The sequence below is a fragment of the Saccostrea cucullata genome, unplaced genomic scaffold, assembly GCF_032062105.1.
Source record: "Saccostrea cucullata isolate Sc308-1 unplaced genomic scaffold, CSIRO_AGI_Scuc_v1 ctg908, whole genome shotgun sequence".
Classification (NCBI taxonomy): domain Eukaryota; kingdom Metazoa; phylum Mollusca; class Bivalvia; order Ostreida; family Ostreidae; genus Saccostrea; species Saccostrea cuccullata.
This window is the reverse complement of record NW_026940973.1, coordinates 18,289-38,791: the sequence shown is the minus strand read 5'-3', so window position 1 is coordinate 38,791 and position 20,503 is coordinate 18,289. Positions and strand designations below refer to the sequence as shown.

General features: G+C 33.8%; 1 protein-coding gene and 2 non-coding genes across 3 annotated transcripts; all 3 read left to right on the top strand.

Moving 5' to 3' along the window:
- Positions 1–909: 909 nt before the first annotated feature.
- LOC134256746 (large ribosomal subunit protein uL13-like) lies at positions 910–14,199 on the top strand. Its single transcript, XM_062739422.1, has 7 exons — positions 910–986; positions 1,568–1,640; positions 3,964–4,029; positions 4,296–4,397; positions 4,664–4,809; positions 13,325–13,447; positions 14,094–14,199. The coding sequence occupies exons 1-7, from the start codon at positions 969–971 to the stop codon at positions 14,175–14,177; spliced, it is 612 nt and encodes a 203-aa protein (XP_062595406.1). The 5' UTR covers positions 910–968; the 3' UTR covers positions 14,178–14,199.
- On the top strand, positions 2,910–2,986 carry LOC134256748 (small nucleolar RNA SNORD34). The gene has a single exon (XR_009989778.1). It is a non-coding gene; the product is annotated as a small nucleolar RNA SNORD34 (small nucleolar RNA).
- On the top strand, positions 3,819–3,892 carry LOC134256749 (small nucleolar RNA SNORD34). Its single transcript, XR_009989779.1, has one exon. It is a non-coding gene; the product is annotated as a small nucleolar RNA SNORD34 (small nucleolar RNA).
- Positions 14,200–20,503: the final 6,304 nt, after the last annotated feature.

The window sequence follows — 20,503 nt, the reverse complement described above, 5'->3', positions numbered from 1 at the left end:
ATTATTGGGTGGGGGGTCTCATAATGGCTGAAATCTAGCGAATACGTGAGATGGAAAGATCTGCAAAATGTTCTTTCTCAAACAAATTATTTCTTTAGCTATATACGCACCGGCTTACATGTACTTGCAGGAGAGCTGATTTTAACAGGAAAATAATTAAATCTGGGAACAGTTACCGTATTTGGCTTCTTGGCATGTTCCTTAGTACAATTTAACATATTTAGTCACCGTTGATAGTGTTTCCTGTGGGTGTATGCGCACGTATAATTTTATTGGACATCTTTAAAAGACAAGAAAAAGATTAAAACATGTTTGGAGCCCTTTTCTCTCTTTAATAAATAGTACAACATTAGTTTTATTATCTCTGATTTCCTATTTCATAATAAAATTGATCAATTAATATCCTTTTAGAAAACTTTATGAAGTATTTATTTTTAAATGTAAATCACAGGCACCTAACGTTACTTATTTTTCTTTTAATAAAAAAAAAATATACCCGTACCTTATAATAAATATTAGGTATGGGTATATTTTTTTTTATTAAAAGAAAAATAAGTAACGTCAGGTGCCTTTGATGTAAATGTACCATTGACACATTTAACGCATATATACATTTCAGTTCTATTTGGGATTTGTAGGGTGTTTTTCTATTTAATTAAAAGGGAATAAATTTCTTTGCGATTGGGTTTTCTGTGATTAGGATCTGGAGTTCCAGGCACTTCCTAAATAGAAATTGTCAACTGTGAAAATCCACTTTTTAAAATTAGGCTAGTATTTTGTACCTGATTGGAAGAGATATATTTTTAAACGTACTACTGCTCCTAAATATTCTAATTAGGCTTTTTTTTTACCTTTAGTATAGTAAATATATATCCGGAATCTTGTTGCCCAGGTTTTTGTATTTAATCTCTTCCGGTTTCCCTCTGTAACGGAACACGTGGAACCCCATTGCACTTCCTTTTTCAACCATGGGTCTTCTAGCGAAGGTAGTGAAAGAAGGGGGGTTATGAATTTATGTTAATTCTGAATAAAATGTACCTCCAAATTAGAATATTTTGAACTAAAACATGAAGCAATGAACGAAATAGTTTTCCTTTAGTGAGAGCAAAAGTCAAAGAAGTTAAATAAAAGAGAAATGAGCTTTCTTTACCGTCTTTTCAACATGGCAGCCTACTGCAAAAAACGTGGTTGTAATGTTTATACTTTATATAGCACACGTAAACTAAACCAAAAGAATTTAACCCTTTAGACTAATTAATTAGTCCTGGTTTCCATAGACACATTTCTTTTCATGAACCTGTGTCCTTCCAGAACCAGGAAAATTAACATTCTTTGACTGAAAACAATATGAAGTAATCAACTATTCATATTGTGCTTATCAAAGTACATCTATAGCAATGAATTCTGGACAAGTTGATGGCAACTTCATTTATATTTATATTTATGGGGTTAACTAATTTGTTTAAATAATTTGGAATTATTAGTTCTGACATATTGATCACATACAGAACACAGGTGTTGTTGAGTCCATAAATGAAAATTGATCCTAACGTATGTTTTATTTCAGCCCTTGTTAATTGATGCCCGAGGGCATTTATTAGGAAGACTCGCAGCCATTGTGGCCAAGACCATTTTACAAGGTAATTTGTTGTATACCTCTTATTTAAACCAGCTTACTGTAATGTGAATAAATTTTTGAGTGCGTGATTAAGCAAATTATTGAAGAAATAAAAGAGAAACTTGAGAAAATAATTTCAGCAGAGTTTTGGCATATTGTTTCAAGCCACAATCTGGAGTCCTCAAATAGTTCTCTCCTACCCTTGGCTGCTTGATCAGAAAAAGTCTTACTCTTGAAGTATAACACCTCTAATCTGCCTGCATGTGCAGTGATTAGAGCGTCTGCTCTAGAATTGCGATGTTAGGAGTTGATCCTTACGTCCCAGGTTCGAATCCTACTTTGGATTGTTGAGACACAGAGACAGGTCCTCTGGATGAGACCATATAAACCAAGGTGCTGTATCGCAGTAGGTGTTGGTACGAAAAAGATCCCTCCCTGCTCAATAACCGTAAGTGCCAAATATTGGGGAAAATTTGCAACTCTCCAGTGGCAAGTGCTGGCATCTCCATATGAGTGAAAAATTCTTGAGAGGGACATTAAGCAAGCAAACAAACAAACAATGATCATTTTCAACACAACTTGAATTAAAAGATGACAAAATCATCAAAAGTAAACAATTACTGTTCCATAAAATGCGAATGAAAGTTCATTTTCTTGCTGCTTTATTCACAGTCAAGTAGGTAACAAAATATTCTCAAATATTTCCATTTCTAAATTTTTTCTCTATGATAAACCTTTGAAAGTAAGCGGAGTTGATTTCCTGATAATTCTGCTGGAATGTAAATTAGGCAGGTCGATAGATCAGGAGCTAAGGAGGCCTAGTACGCATGCAAATCTCATGTGCATCTGTCATGAGTCTGACGCTAAGGAGGCCAAATATGCATGAAAATTTCGTGCGGCTGCTGTCGTGTTTGATGTCAGTCGGCGAGGCCTATTGAAATTGGGATGGGAATCCTCGTGTAATTTAAATCTATGTCTGCATTTTTAAAGTCTAAATCTACAATTTTATTTCACAATGAAATGGAAATATAAGGAATCAATGTCTAGTTAGTATAGTATGCCAGGGACATCAACAATAGTGGGAAACATGGGATAATTTATGCATAACCGGCTTCGCCCGTTATGCATAAATTATCCCATGTTTCCCACTATTGTTGATGTCCTGGCATACTATACTAACTAGGCAGTGATTCCTTAAATCATTCACAGTATATTTTGTACACAAACATCCACTATATTCTATGCAACAACAAATATTTCAAAGAAATAGGAGAGGGGGGATTATCCATGCAGATTTTGATGATGATCCACTTTCTTACCTACATTGTATGAAAGAAAGATGATTGAATTTGATTGGCTGAAAAATCTGCTGTAAATATAGTTTTCTAGTTATCTTCCCAAGTTTTATGTTTTAATGGAAACATTTCTTTGAATGATGTCTGTTTGAAAAATGATTAGGAAAAAAAGATATTTAAAAGGTTCTTTTAGAATTCTGAAACAGAGAAATGACCAATGTCTTGGAAAAGGTAAAAAAAGTGGCTCTACCATTTCACTAACCGGACACTTTTAGTTTTCTATCATCAATATACCAAATCATTTTAATTTGAAGAATGTCTATGTCAGGGAAAGTAATCCTGTCGACAGTCCATTTTTTTTCACGTCTTTATATTTCAGTGATTGAGTAGTGTTAAAAATAACCTTTCGTGTATTTAACAAGGTATCATCTTCTTTCATAAAATATTCTTCACACCTTGTTACAGTTTGAACTTAAGTATGTTGAACACTAATACAGTAAAACACATTTAATACGAACACGGATATTGCGAATTTACAGATGAAGTGAAGTTATCTTGGATCCCCAGTTATATAAATTTAACAAATTCCTATATGGATATAGCGAAATAATTTTGTAGGTCCCGGTAACTTCGCCATAACCAAGGTTTTCTGTATCTTGAATACATTGTATTATGGAAATGTCAGTCCTATAGACTTATTCTTTCAGTATTTTGGATATCTTGAATAGATTATTTTTCTTAGTCCCATCAAGTTGAGACAATAGGATTTGGTTATATTTAAATAACGCTGTTAATTAATAGGTTATTCAAAGTCTGGATTGCCATTAACCTTAAAATATTTGAGGGATTTCTCATTCTGCAAGTGCACCTGCTCATGTTATACAAATAAGTAAAAATAAGAATGCAGATTTCTATGATGATTTATTTCTTACCTACATTGTCTGACAGATGTGATTAGAATTTCCTGTCTGAAAAATCTGCTAAAATGAAGAAAGGTTAAGTTTTCAATATGCTGTTATGTTGTTTTAATATGATAGTGATGGTTTGCAGGTCAAAGAGTTGTGGTTGTAAGATGTGAAGGAATCAACATCTCTGGAAACTTCTACAGGAACAAGTGTAAGTGCATGGAGTTAAGAAGAGTTATATAAGGCTTTTCTGGGATAGGGTCCCATTTCCATTTATTTGGAAATTTTATGCAATATTTTATGTTTTTGGAAGATATTTTTCATTTGGTACTTTGAAATCTCTTCTTAGGTCATCTAAATTTAAAAACAATTCATTAAAACAAAATAAAAAAAAAAAATCACATGATATACATTTATTTGTTAAAACTTGCTTTGTACAGTTTTCAACGGTTTAATGTGTCTTAATATATATCACAGTGAAGGTATTGAAATACCTGAGATTACGCTGCAATGTAAAGCCAACAAGAGGACCATTCCACTTCAGGGCTCCGAGCAAAATGTTCTACAAGGCTGTTAGAGGTATGTCCAAAGTAACAATAAAAATGATAGATTAGAAGATATTTGAAACAATCCCTTACAGTATGAAAATATAACTCTGGTTTTTATTTGGACTGAAATGATGAGAAAACCTTACCTACACTGATGTAATTCACTGAAGTAAAATAGATTCTGATCAGTTCAATGAAGCAAAAAATTACATTTTGAAGAATCCAACAAAAAAGAAAACCATTTAAAGCACACTATATAGTATTGGATGATTTTTACCTAATGCAGCTATATTGTAGGTATGGTCCCTCACAAGACAAGCCGTGGGGCTGAAGCTTTGGAGCGCCTGAAGGTGTTTGAAGGAATCCCACCCCCGTACGATAAACAGAAGAGGATGGTGGTTCCCTCAGCTCTCAGAGCAAACAGGCTCAATCAGTCAAGAAAGGTATGTCATACTGGGGCAGTTAGAACCTTTCCCATACCCTTGTGAAAAGTAAGAAAATGGTTTGGGTTTACTCTGTGGTTTGAACACATGAAAAACGCTGAGGGTTTACTATAGGGGTCACATGATCAAAAGGCCCTTGTGTTGAAGGCCTTTGCACAAAGTGCACAGCTTAGATTATATTTGAACAGGGATGTGCAATTAACATCGCCCGACGCCCGGGGCTACCACTTTTTGGGGTCGGGCTAGTGATTTTCTGCATGGAGGTAGCCCGTTGGGCTAGTAAAAATCATAACCACACACGCAATACATGAAAAGCACAACCTGAATTTTCACTCGTTTTTGCTATCTAATTCCCAACCAGTGAAAATTTTTCTGACAACATGCTCCTACTCTCAATAAATCTCCATAATCTTATCTATTTTGCAGCACTACTTGACTTATTTACTTCCAAAAACGATCGCTTTTTTCTTAATCCAAATTTCCTCTATTCTTTCATTATGGTAAATACATAGGGCTGGGTATTGGCCCAAGATTTTGTATTGCAATATATTGCGATATTTTTAACTGTATTGCGATATGTATTGCAATATTTTCATTGTAATTAAAGTGGCATTTTCTTACTATATTTACTTTAATTTACTTGCAGAATGTACATAACTATAGGCCTTTCAACTAATTTTTCAAGTTGCACATATGGTAAAAAACATTACATAGATAGATTTATAGGTACATAAAATTATCAAAAAAGATGATAACTTATGCATACTTTTCATTACATTATTAAAAGGTTTAATCATTTATAATTGACTTTTCCGATGTTGTGTTTAAGGACAGGTAATTCAGGTGTGAAAAATGACCAACTAAGTGCCGATTTATGAGTTATCGTTTATAGGAATGACATATAGGCTGCTTCAGCATTGGTATTGTTATATACACAAAAGGGTTCCTTACATTGTTTTGTACACAAAAAGTTTTGACCAAGAGAAAGAGAATGCCTTCACTCTACCTGAAATAACAGGGTCAAATGAATGGGGAACAGACTATATTCAATAGTTTTAACTCTCTTTGATGATTATTATGAAGAAGAAAATTTAATGTCATATTTTTTGTGTTCGCGCTTTTTCGCTTCCTGTGTAAATATATTTATTTTTACAAGTAAATGCAACAATTGATCATCTTATTTGTGTTACTAAGCACGAAGGGGAACGACCGAGCATAAAAATTTAAATAGGTTAGAACTGAGAAGGCGGGTAGATTTCACTTTTTATTTTAATTAAAAATTTTAATTACATGCAGTAAACCGGTGTCCGCAACTATACAGTAAATACGTGTAACATTGGTGCTAAATTTTAAAACCCCTGGATTCTACTGAGAGCAAAGAAACACTTGGGAAATGCTAAAAACTGTCTTGCGAGTAAACAGTTAGATACCCCGAGCCTGCTCTAAACAAGTTTCAGCAGTGAGTTATCGTTCTTAACACCGACCCCTAGCGGCAGTTGAAAGGCCTAATAACTATGATAAGTAACCAACACAGAAAAAAAATCTTGTTGATTTCATTTAAGTTATGCTCTGAAATACATCCATAAAACAGCTTCTGTCTTACTGTTTGGCTTAATAACAAACCTTTCATAAGTCCATTTTTATATTTAATGACAAAATTCCTTAATCTAAGCATATTGCCAATATATCAATATTACAAAATTGTATTGCAATACGGTATTTTTTGTCATTGTATTGCAATATAGTGAAATATCAATATTTTTGCCCAGCCCTATAAATACATGCAGATATCTCATTAAATTATTTACGATCACTCAATCAACTAAAAGATAAGTGTTTTATGTTTCACATAAAATATATTTCTAGTGTATTTAAAGATATGTATGCCGTGTTAAACAGTATTTTTCCACAGCTGAAACCGAACAAAAATTTCTGAAGTATGATAAGCTATCAAAAATGAAGCATTCTTGCTAATTCGACGAAATATTATTCGGTATAAACAAAGTACTGGTCGGGAAAAGAACACGATATTTTCATGCATATTTATGAAGGACTGACGTTTATCCTGGATCTGCGCATGTGCGCGGGAAAAGCATCACGAGAATCCCATCAGGTCGAGGAAAATATTTTTTGTGACGTCTGTTCAGTGAGGAACACAAATCCACCAATCAGCTCAATGAGTTGCATTTAATGCATTTATGGGTTACTACATAAAATACTACTGTGTAAAATAATACTGTGTTATTCGAAAAGGCTAGTTTTTAAAAAATGATCTCGGAAAGACTTGATGCATTTTCTCAAGCATTTATGTACATTATTATCTACTAATCCCATGTTCATATTTGCACACAAATGATTAACAATGAAAAAATTGAAGTTTTCCCCACTCCATTATACAGGTCCTTTTGTTTAGAGTTTCCCCGTGTTGTACTGCTAGTGGACATTTTCGGTTAGGTGAGCATTTACAAAATAGCGACTACGGATCTTCAGTATGGAGCGCATTATGGGCAAATATATTTTAAGTCATATATAAATGTAGATGAAACTTACATACCATACAATCTTTCCTTCTTAGAAAATATAGTTGGGCTATAATTAAATAAAATTGGGCCAGGAATTCCAGGCTCCTAAAAACTATTCCAGTTTGAGGGCACAACCAAGCATTTTGGTGAACACCATTAAGAAAAATTAATTCAGGTAGGTAGCATCGTTTCTTTCAAGTGGGCGGGGGGGGGGGAGAACAGTTAGAATAAAAATCGACTAACAAGTAAAATAGGTTCCAATATCTTTCACTACTAAATTTTATTCATCCACTACAACATTACCCTATTTAACTATACTGCAACAAAAATTGGGAAGGGGGGGGGGCAACCGGGCAAATGTTCAACGAACATTTTCAACAGTAATTTTTTTTTACATTTGGGGAACAGGTCCCTTAGCCCACTGATGCTACGTGTATGTTCCTTCACAGGCTAAAAAAGGTCATCAGATGTACTTATATGGGGGGGGGGTCCATAAAGTAGCTTCTTCTGTAGTTAAATATATATTGAATGATTACTAGTATATATAAGGGGGGCGCCACTGCCCTCGTTTAAAACCATGAATTTCAGATGTCATTCTTAACAATTCATTCCTAAAATCTCGAAAGTTTTATGGAATGCGTTCCCAGTATTTCATTTGTCAGAGAAAAGCTCACTCCAGCTTTCAGCATCACACGTGTTATTTACTCGTAAGTTTTAAAACCTACATATCGATCATGTACTGATTTCAAACTTATAATTCAGAATTTGAAGCCAGGATTTATAATCAAAGATTATTTAGAGCCAAACTCCAAATTTCACTTTCGAATTTGCCCAAGCCAATGCTAATATACTACTTGCAAGATTTTTTGTATTATTTCAAGGGGTCAGAAATAATGTGGTTCATATGTAAAGAATATATTTATATTTATTAGTAGTATTCTGGTTTTGGCATTTGGTATTTTGTGCAGATGTAAACATGATATACTGTGGAATACATTTTTGTCTCGCCTGCGACGAATGTCGCGAAGCGAGACATAGCGACCATAGATTCCGTCGTCGTCGTCGTCGTCGTCGGCGTCCAACTTTTGGTTAACCCAAATGTCAAAGTTTTATAAACTGCAATAACTTTCTCAAATTTTATTCAGTCTTCTTGAAATTTGGACACAATATTCAGTATGGATAAAAATTTATATCCCAAGTATGATTTTGAAAAAAAAAATTCAAATTTTTCCGTATTTTTTCCTTAAGCTGGACTTAGTTTTTTCATGATAATTTATGGTGAAGACCTATATTCCAGCAACTATAAGTTATAGGGATATGATAATTAGTCAGTGGATACATCATGGGTAACCACAAACGTCAGTACCAGAATTAGGTCATCTTGACCTACATTTTTCTGCATGAGTGACTTTGGTTAAATTTTTGGTGGAGGTCCATATCTCAGCATCTATAACTTATAATGGCATGATGATTTGTCATTGTACAGGTTATAAGTAACCAACAACATCAGTACCAGAATTAGGTCATTTTGACCTACATTTTTCTGCATGAATGACTTTGGTTAAATTGATAATGGAGGTTCATATTTCAGCAACTATAACTTATAGTGGCATGATAGTTAGTCAGTGGATACATCATGGGTAACCACAAACGCCTGTACCAGAATTAGGTCATCTTGACCTACATTTTTCCGCATGAGTGACTTTGCATAAATTTATGGTGGAGGTCCATATCTCAGCAACTATAACTTATAGTGGCATGATAATTTGTCAGTGGATACATCATGGGTAACCACAAACGCCTGTACCAGAATTAGGTCATCTTGACCTACATTTTTCCGCATGAGTGACTTTGCATAAATTTATGGTGGAGGTCCATATCTCAGCAACTATAACTTATAGTGGCATGATAATTTGTCAGTCTACACATCATGGGTAACCAACAATATCAGTACCATAATTAGGTAATCTTCACCTACATTTTCTGCATGAATGACTTGATACATATACAGTGGATTTGATTTCAAAATGCAAGTTCAAATTATTGCGACTCATAACACGTTGCAATATTCGCAATAATAAAAACATCACAATAATTTGTGAATTTACAGGGTATATGTATATATATATAAATGCCAATATAATCGCCAAGGGATTAGATATTAAGTCAGCTGTTCCATTTCTTTATTATTGTATTTTTGAGTTATTCCTTCTGAAATGTCAATAAATGCTTCAGTTTATCAGACAATCATTTCTTACTAACCACAGCGACAGCAGGCGAGACACAGGGTTGCGGGCAACCCTTACGTACTTTTTTTTTGTTTTGAATCATTAAAAAATGCAGAATCGATTGTATCTAATCACCATGTTGATTGATCAGATTGCTAGTATATCATTTGTTTGTATTAGTTATTTCATTTTGGCACAACATGGTTTCCACACTTCTTTATCCATAGTCGCTGACAGCTGTTGAAGTTCACCCAACCGAAAATGTCCAGTGAAAAGACACTTGCACATGATTATTCCTTGGTACAAAAAGCAACCAACTCTGAGGTGTGCTCACGTATTGACGATCCCTAACTCACGTGTTTGTAGTAAAAACGTAGTAGACCATCATGCTTTTCGGTTCATTCACGAGATTGGACCATTGTTTGCTGTGAGCATGTGAGACCACGTGATCATGAATATTTCAATTAGAGGCGGTTTATTATCCGATTCGGAGAGAAAATAATTTTTACCAAATAATATTTCATAACTTTTAAAAGTGATGGAGTGGAATTGTCTTATTTGCAGAAAGTATATAACTTATGTAACTTGATGAGACACCACATATATTTATTCATTTAAAAATAAAACACTAATACGGCATATATAGCTTTAATGATTTATAATGAAAACAAAATGAATTAAATTTCATTCTAAATGAGCTAAGTGCAATGTTCAGAAAAAAGGGAAGATAATTTATTTGAATTCGCTGAATTTCATTTTAATCTTCTTTCATTATAATTTATACATGATTTAATTTCAGAGTGAGAATTAAACTTTAATTTTAAAAAGAATGACTTCAGTACCCTGACTTTTTCAAATATTAATTTCTTTTCAACATATAGTTTTTATTTTAATTTTTGCCCCTATATTTGGGCTAGTAACTTTTCACTTGGGGCTAGTAACTTTATGCTGCCCGTGGGCTAGTAATTGATTTTTCTAATTGCAAACCCCTGTTGAAATCAATTTTGGATAAAATTTTCTGGAAGTTTACAAAATATTGAAAGCAAGACCCAATTTCAGTTAGGGTATTTGTGTTAGGAAATGTTAACACCTCTACTTGGAAAGAATACTCGATTAGACAGTCGACATGGAGACAGTTTTTTTCCAACCTTTTGATTTTCAAGGAACTTTACCTCACCTTTTAGGAGTGCACATTCTAGGTAGCATTTTGAATTCTAAATACTTTTTAAACCAAATATTGCAGAAACATATGCAGTTACACTTGAGAATGAAATTTTAACTTTAGTTGTTGACCTGTTGATGATGATTTACATAATCACCGAATGATTTGATATGTAAAGTATATGTAACCAGAACATGTACCACCAGCTGAAACAGGTCTTGTACAGCCAATGAAAATATGCTAGAAATCAGACCATTTCTGGTATTTGAATATAAATACTGTAATTTACAGTTTTGTGAAGGAATGGCAAATGGACTTGATATTAATTGTTGATAAGTATGCCTATTGCAAGGTAGTCCCTAAGAAAAGAAAAAAAAGTCGGGTATATTAAAAAAGTAGAAGGGGATCAGGTAATAGGGGTTTAAGGGGGAATAACGGAATAACTGGGGGATTTCAACGTAATAGGAAAATCCCCAGACTCCTGGGTCTTAGGGACAACCCTCCTATTGTTAACCTCTCATTTTCGCTCTCGAAACCTAAAGATCTGATATTTTATTTGGTTTGAGTTTGTCTAGTATTATAATGAAGAAAATTAGTTCATAAAAGTAAGAGGTACAAAATTTTATATATTAAGAGTTAGTCTCTTATAATACTCACCAACAAATTGACAAATAACTGTTTTGTGATCTCTTTTGAAAGAGAAAAGTATCTGGGTGCATGATCTAAGAAAGGCTATTTCTCTCCCCCCATTTTCATCTTCAGGACCAAATTTTAATTAGGGCATTATGTTACGATATGTCTATGGATTGCACATGAGCAGATCATTCAATTACCATGTAAACAACTTATTATCTTTTTAACCAAAAGTAACAGAATATTGTGCAGTTGCAATATCTGTGACCAAAATTATGAAGAAAACCTGTTGATGATGATTTACATAATCACCGAATGATTTGATATGTAAAGTATATGTAACCAGAACATGTACCACCAGCTGAAACAGGTCTTGTACAGCAATTTATAATTCTCTAAATATTCAGACCATGATAGTGTCATAATATGGTTGTATGAGACTTTTATGGAAGGGATAAGATGTCAAAATTTGATTTTGTTAATTATTGATATGTATGAAATAATGTTGAATGGCATCGTCTTAGTTTGCCTTTTGTAGCATAGAAGTTCTGATATTTTGTTTGTTTGAGATTTGATATTATAAGGAAAATTAGTTCCTAAAAGGGAAAAAGACCCAACATTTTATTTTCATATTCACTAACCTATCCACATACCAATATGCTGTTATCTCCATTTAAAGGTTAAAGCATTAGAAAGGCCATTTTTCATCCTAACCCCCCCCCCCCCCCCTTTTTCAGTCTAAGTTGGTCATTTCTTTCTTCAATCTCTCATTCTTCTTCCCCTACAGATCAATATCTTGAAATTCAGTGCTCATTTCCATTCATTCCAAGTTGGGTATTTTCCCTTGTTGTGTTGAATGATGACACATTTTAGGTTAGAGTCCCTGACAACAAGATCTAACATAACTTGTTGTGTGACGATTGTTTTATCACCTGACAACACAACATTGTAGACAAGACTTAATGATAACAACAATTTCATAGTCCATCCCATGTCAGTAAAGAAGTAAACAATTTTTCACACTGCATGTACAAGTTTATCTAGCATTGTAATTGTATGTATCAGTGTTTTATCTTCAAAATTGTCAAAGACATTGAAAGTTTAACCTTGATCAAATATGTTTTTATCCATGTGCATTATTATGTGAGAATATGATCATTTCTGTCGTAAGAGTTATTTCCCTTCCCCTTTCCTTTCCTTTTGTTATTTAGAAATTCTTTGGTAGTACCATGGAAAGATGTAAATTGTACTGTAAATCACTTTTTATTCACGAGAACTTGATTTTCGCGTAATTACGCGAGACTGTGTGCTCGCAAAAATTTCATTCTCGTGTATTTTAGTATTCCTTAAGATTACCTAGGACAATTGCTACAATTTATGAAAATTTTGTCTCGCTTATAAAGTCTTACTGATTCCCTCGCGAAAATAAGGTGTCGCGAAAATTAAGTGATCTACAGTATGATAAAACAATCTACCTTCAATCATAGTACTAATTTATTCATAAGCCTTGGACAAAAAAAATAGCTTTTTTTAGGTCAGGGTAGATTTGTTTTACTGGAATATCCCATATTTACAACTTAATACAACAGTGATTTAGCTTTTCTAAAATGCTGTATGAACACATGTATTTCCAAGTATGGTAGCAAAATAATCACATTGTATTTCTTTGTCTGCTTGTGTTGAATGATGACACATTTTAGGTTAGAGTCCCTGACAACAAGATCTAACATAACTTGTTGTGTGACGATTGTTTTATCACCTGACAACACAAAGCAGAACAATCACACTTTAACTTTGAAAAAAAATAAGAAAAATCTTGAGACGAGATGATTTGTACTTAACTCTAAACAAAACATGGCAGATTTGTTAAGAAATAGGTGTTTGCTTGTAATTTTGAATGTAACTCTGCTGTAAAAAAAAATCTAAAATTTTTTTCACTTGATGAGGTTTCTGCTGTTTATTTTTTCCAGTACTGTGATTTAAACAGACTTGCACATGAGGTTGGCTGGAAATACCAGAAAGTCATCTCTACACTGGAAACCAAGAGGAAGGTCAAATCCAAGAATCACTTTGAAAGGAAGAAGTTCTTACTGGTAAGTTTCCTATAGGGTCAGTGACACTGTCCTATACAAAGATCACTAATGTAGGAGGGAGAGAAATGTTTATGTTGAAAAGCAAGCATTCTGAGTGTTCCATAAGTAGAACTTGTCCCTGCTGACAAGTGTAATCTTGTGCCCAAATAAACAGCCATGTAATGGCAGTAACTTCATTCGAAAATGATAAAATGAGGACAAAGTATTCTGTTACTCTAATACCAAAAGTTGGCTTAATTTGCAAGTGTGTAGAGAAAATGTTTGGAAACCAAGCAGGACAAACAGAAATAATGACAGATGGACAGACACACAGGTAGACAAATCTTCTTTGGTTTCACTGGGGGAGTCTTAATAACGTCTATTGGTCCTGCTAGGTCCATTTCAAGATCCAATATATTTCATGAAACCTTAAGAAGTACCTTTATTTTCTATCTTCACAGAAACAATCATTGCATTTATACTTTAAATGGTTAGAAGGAATCTGTCGATGATGATTTACTTATAATCACCGAATCTGACACTGTCTTATGATTCACTGTGATATCAAGCATGTACCACCAACTGAGACAGATTCTATATTGTAAAGGTGTACCATTCAAATCAATGTAGACTCGGTTCTAATGCCTTTTGTTTGTTGTCTTTACAGGCTCTCAGAGAAAAAGCTAAACAGAATGCTGCCAAGAAGATTGCTCCATACCAGAAAGTTATTGAAGGTTATGGATTTAACTAAATAAAGACGATGTTGAATGTAATCATTGTTGTGTTGTGTTGCAGTAGATCATGGCTATGTGGATATTGCAGAGTATAGCGAAACATTTGATTTGATAAAAGATTTAAGAAACAGTTGGTAAAAGAGACGAGATATATTTGTGAAATACTGATGCCCCTATATTGCAGCTTATGGCGAGGGTTGAAGTTTCTCAAATGCAAGTCAGATTCCAAGTTTCTCGAATGCAAGTCAGATTTCAAGGTTTAAAGGTCAAAATAGTTGATCAAAAAAAAGGTCCTGTCATAAGTAATAAATCTGCAACAATAAAGCACCAAGTATTGACGGTTCTTGAAAAAGTTATATCAGTAGCTAAGGTTAAAGTTTTTAACTCACCTGAGCCAAAGGCTCAAGTGAGCTTCTTGTTGTTGTCATTGTAAACTTTTCATATTTTCATCTTATCAAGAATCACTAGGTAGATTTCAACCAAACTTGTGTAAAGGGGATTCAAGATTGTTCAAGTAGAAGGCCATATCATCTTCCAAAGGGAAATAGTTGGCATCTTAGGGTGGGCGACAATGGGCGATCAAAGTTTTGCATACATCTAGGAATACCCGGGGTATATAGGGAAATTCTTTTAAAATCTTTTCAAGAGCATTAAAGCCATGATTGATCATAGATTTAGGGAAGCATCATCAGGTACATGTAGTGTAGATTCAACATGTTCAAGTTTGTTCAGGCTCACAGGGGTAGGTTGGGGCCACATTGGGCAATCAAAGTTTAACAGGAATAAATAGGGTAAAATCTTCTCAAGATCAGCAAAGCCATTATAGGTCATATTTATATGGAAGCATCTTCGGGCAGTGTAGATGTTTGTTCAAATCATGACCTCCGGGGGTAGAGTGGGACCACAATGGACGATCAAAATTTTACTTGGGAATATTTTAATTGGGAAAATCTCGAGAACTGAACAACAAAGCCATGATTGGTCATATTTATATGGAAGCATCCTCAGGTATAGTGTAGATTCAATTTTGTTCAAATCATTTATTTTCTCCCTCGTTTCACTCCTCCGCAAATAAATATTTTCTTGACTAATTTATTGAAAAACAAAGAAAAAGAATATACTGTAGGATTGTTGCGTTCGTTACAAATCGCATTTTTATTCAAAACATACAAATCAAACTACATGTAATAAATTTTACACGATAAACAATGCAAGGGCTGGGAGGGCAGGGAAAACCAAAGACACAAAACAACCTGCGATTCTTTGTAACGAACGTCGCATTAATCGAACATTCCCTGGTTAAAGTATTTATAGTGAGCGCTAAATCGCTCGTGCATGAAAAACCAGTTTCTTAAGAAACGAAGTTTCACGGAGAATACCGAAGTAAAAACGTAAAGAAATAAATTTATTTTCTCCCTCGTTTCACTCCTCCGCAAATAAATATTTTCTTGACTAATTTATTGAAAAACAAAGAAAAAGAATATACTGTAGGATTGTTGCGTTCGTTACAAATCGCATTAAACAAAGGACAGTAGGTGCAATAAATTAAAATAAATTTATAATCCAAGATTCATTGAAACCAGAATTTTATGTTCAAGATTGGCTTTTATATAACCGTCTTTGGCTTTATCCGTGACCCACCGACCATGTATTTTAAGCAATCGAACAGACACATTATCATTAGCAGCGGCTGTAACTCCGCCGCTACGTAAACTGTGTAAAGAATATTTAGAAATGTCAAGGCCAATTTCATTTAAAGAAGACAACAATATTTTCCTAGCTCTTGTATATGACAGAGGTTTGAGTTAATTTGAAACTTTGCATTTATTGAGGGATTTACAAAATTTACATCTGTAAACATGTAATCATTGGAAGACTTATCCATCTCAGACATGACGATGTTTAACCAAAACACAGGACACAAATCGTTTCCCGTTTTTGCGTATATCACCGAATTTCCTCTCCTGTAGAAATCCGTTTTGCTTCTGGGAATATCAGTTTCGATGTGAGCACTTTCCCAATTGGTATCACATAATCGAATATTTCATACCAGAAAAACACAATAAACACATCACAAAGGAACTTATCCTCACATGGGTACAAGTTTGAAGAAAATTCATGAGTCCGACTTATACTGTAGAAATACGCTTCCAGAAACGACGTTGATACCCTCTGTTGCACCAAACCTCCCACAAAAAGAGCGACAGTAGACACTGATGCAGGAGGAGGCGTAAATGAATGCTTCGAACACCAGTCTCTGAATTTAGAGAAATATATGTCGTAGATCTTGTTCGTTGACTGAGATTTTGTATTTCTCACGATATGCGGCAAAGACTCCACTATGTAGCTAAAAGGAAAATCGACTTTAAACTTGTCAATATTTATCCATTGGCCTTGATAATTCTCCAATGTCTGAAATATATATTAACATGAAAGCACATTAAAATTCAAACCAAATTTGTACAGTAACCAATAATAGCCACGATATTATATCACACATATTTACAAGCAACTTTTTCATCAAAATCATAAATTGGAGAGGAGTCCTCCATGATTAAAAATCAGTCATCAAAATACTAGTATATGATTTTCAGAACCAGCATGTTAGATTATAATCTTATATTAGTATTGCAATCATTCAAATCTAGGAGAGCAGTCCTCCTTATTGGATAACAGTCATCCAATCATTTCATTTCAGTATGCATGCATATTGTACACTGGTTAACAGTCAACCTTTGTGTACTATTCTGTTCATATTTCACGATCAAAGCATGCAAATGAACATATAAATATAGTGTTCAACATCATAAATAGGAGAGCAGTCCTCCATGATTAAAAATCAGTCGTCAAAATACTAGTATATGATTTTCAGAACCAAAATGTTAGATTATAATCTTACATTAGTATTGCAATCATTCAAATCTAGGAGAGCAGTCCTCCTTATTGGATAACAGTCATCCAGTCATTTCATTTCAGTATGCATGCACATTGTACACTGGTTAACAGTCAACCTTTGTGTACTATTCTGTCCATATTTCACGATCAAAGCATGCAAATGAACATATCAATATAGTGTTAAAGTGACTTAATTACGAAGCATCCAATCCCAGTGCTATAGCATTACTGATTAATTTGTAAATACTCTTACTCCTTATTGGATAGCAGTTATCCAATCATTTCATTTCAGTATGCAATATTGCATGCACATTGTACACTGGTTAGCTGGTTAGCTGTCAACCTTTGTGTACTATTATGTCCATATTTCACTATCAAAACATGCAAATGAACATATACATACATCTGTATGGTGTTACAATGACTTAATTACGAAGCATCCAGTTGCGGTGCTATAAAATTACTAAATGTTAGCAGCAAATACGTTATTTTTATCAGAACATGAACTTTTTTTTTTTTTTTAAATTTTTTTTTTTTTTTTTTTTTTTAATATCTTTCACAAACCACAAGAACTTTCATTTTTTGTCGATCAAAGACGACCAAAAAGCTGCTGAATTCCATTTCGGAACGAATAAGGCGCCATATACACTGTAGAACCGTAATTTAATACATGTAAATGTTTTAGTGACCTCCCTATCAAATTAATAAATGGGAGGAACAATCCAAATCCTGTGACCAGTCGAAAGAAAATGCGTCGAATGCGCTTGTTCCATGGATCCTAAACAAAGAAAAAATTGTTTATTTACTTATTTTTTATTTTATTTTATTATTTTTTTTTTTGGACATTTTTTCAATTCGCAAAGAGATATCGCAAATATAACGTCCCCAAACCTTATTGAAAAATGCAACAATATAATTGCTTATGCGCCAAGCGACAAAGTTTGCTTCCACTTTTTGCTCTCGTGAAACCCAACCTACAGAAAAAGTGAATATAGTAAAAACAAAAGATAATAAATCCGAATTCATTGTGCCGATCTGCGAAATTCTACATGTAACATGTTTTGATTGTGTATATGTAGTTTTACAAGTTTTATCTAAAAAAAACCCAAAAATTTTCACGAACATTTCAACAGGTTGGGACCAATCGCCCAAATGGGATATAATAGTCCGTTTGGGATATAATATCCCAAACGGACTATAAATTTACAGTGCAAAAATTGAAAAATTTTATTTTGGCAATAAATATCATAAATCCGCATCAGGACATTTAAAAAGGAATAACTTTTGGTAAGCAAGTTTTTCTGCAACCCTACCGTTTGTTAGATTGATCCCCAAGAAGTTGAGGAACTTCCGAGGGATCAATCTCCTAAATAATGGGCATACAGGAAAACTTGTCAACCAAAAGTTGTTCCTTTTTAAGTGTCCTGATGCGGATTTGTGATATTTATAGCCAAAATAAAATTTTTCAATTTTTGCACTGTAAATTTATAGTCCGTTTGGGATATTATATCCCAAACGGACTATTATATCCCATTTGGGCAATTGGTCCCAACCTGTTCAACTGTTTTATTAAGTTCTCTAAAAGTTGAACTTCGAACTCTCTCTGGTTCGGCCCACATAACATGCAAAACTTTCTTAGTCGAATCTAACATCACTCCACCCCCATCAAAATCACTAGCATCAGTAAAAACAATGCGTTCCGTATGCGATACCGTGGGGAAATAACCCTGGCGGGAATATATATAGGCTCTAGCTCACACTTTACGAGCAGTGGAATTCTAATATTTTCATCCCAACATGATGCATTAGCAATAAACATTGACAGTTTGTTTGTTTGTTTTTTAATATCATTATCTTGCTATACAAAACTTTCTTATTTATGTCGAGGGATACCAATAAAACCGACTTCTTAAATCCACTCAAAACTGAACCATTCTAACTTTGCATAGGACTCTTACTTGTAGCATCAATAATAAGAAAACCGGCATGCAACAAATCTTTCTGAATATTCTGTAAAAATAAAATACAGTTTTGTTTGGAATCGCAATCCCAGCCATCGTCTAAATACATTAAAACTCCATATGCTTTAGCTCTCCAATACAATTCTAGTGGTCTAAATACTTTAGTAAAATATAACCAGCACTATTGAGACCGAAGGGTAGGACTGTGAATACGAAATAACGCTTTGAGCCATTGAAGTTCCAGGTTAAATTTACATGATGTTAAACACTTGTTAAATAAAATTTGATCATGAATAAACCTTTTTGGCAAAATTGAGATCCTCTGAAGACCCCTCGAATTTGAAAATTTCTCTTTAAAACGCATGCATTCACTTGTCAAAAATCAACAATCAACCTTTGCTTTTTATTCAATGGCGCCGAAACGGTCAGTGGATTAACAAAATTGGCGGTTCAATTCATTCGATGGCTAACTCTTCTCATCAATTCTAAAATGTACATGTACGTTTCAATAACGGGGGAGGGGGCGCTCTGCAATATTGATTTATACAACTTTAGAATATGATATAAATTCTATACTCTAACCAAATTTGATAACATTTAAAATATTATTGTTTTGTTTTATAGCATTCTTATAATTCAAGAGATTTTTTTTTTTTTAAAACGATCTTAAACTGAAACAATTGAATTTTCAGCAGACACTGTCAAAGTCAGATTTATAGTCTTATAAATGACTATTATACTCAACTTCATTCTGAACCTCGCAATCTCTCCTCGTTGAGCTGAAACTGCTGTTTAATAAACTGACAGCGTCAATGACATCAAAATCCTGTCCAGAATTGAAGCTTGTCTCTGTACGTTGTTTTTAAGGAATATCTCTTTTAGAAGTTGAACTTGAAAATAAAACTCTGTAATCTAAACATGCCAAAGACACAAAACAACCTGCGATTCTTTGTAACGAACGTCGCATTAATCGAACATTCCCTGGTTAAAGTATTTATAGTGAGCGCTAAATCGCTCGTGCATGAAAAACCAGTTTCTTAAGAAACGAAGTTTCACGGAGAATACCGAAGTAAAAACGTAAAGAAATAAATGACCTCCCGGGGGGTAAGGTGGGGCCACAATCGGTAATCAAAATTTAACATAGGAATACGTAGGGAAATCTTTAAAAATCTTCTCCAGGACAGCAAAGCCATGATTGGTCATATTATTTGTAAGTATCTTCAAGTAGTGTAAATTCAACTTTGTACTGTACATGTGAAAAATCTTCAAAATTCTTTTTTTTTTCCCAGAATAGCAAATCTATGATTTGTCATTTTCATAATATGGAAGCATTTTCATTAGCTGTAGATATAAGTTCTTTCTAATCATGACCCCGTGGTGTAGGATAGGGCCACAATGGACAAGCAAAGTTTAAAATAGGAGTATATAGGAAAAATCTCAAAAGATATTCTTCTCAAGAATAGCAAAGCCATGGTTGGTAATATTTA

Bases quoted from the DNA above. Each gene is read 5' to 3' on its own strand.
- LOC134256746 (XM_062739422.1), top strand. The intron at 4,398-4,663 runs GTATGTCCAAAG...GCTATATTGTAG, and splicing joins GTTCTACAAGGCTGTTAGAG to GTATGGTCCCTCACAAGACA. The intron at 4,810-13,324 runs GTATGTCATACT...TATTTTTTCCAG, and splicing joins GGCTCAATCAGTCAAGAAAG to TACTGTGATTTAAACAGACT.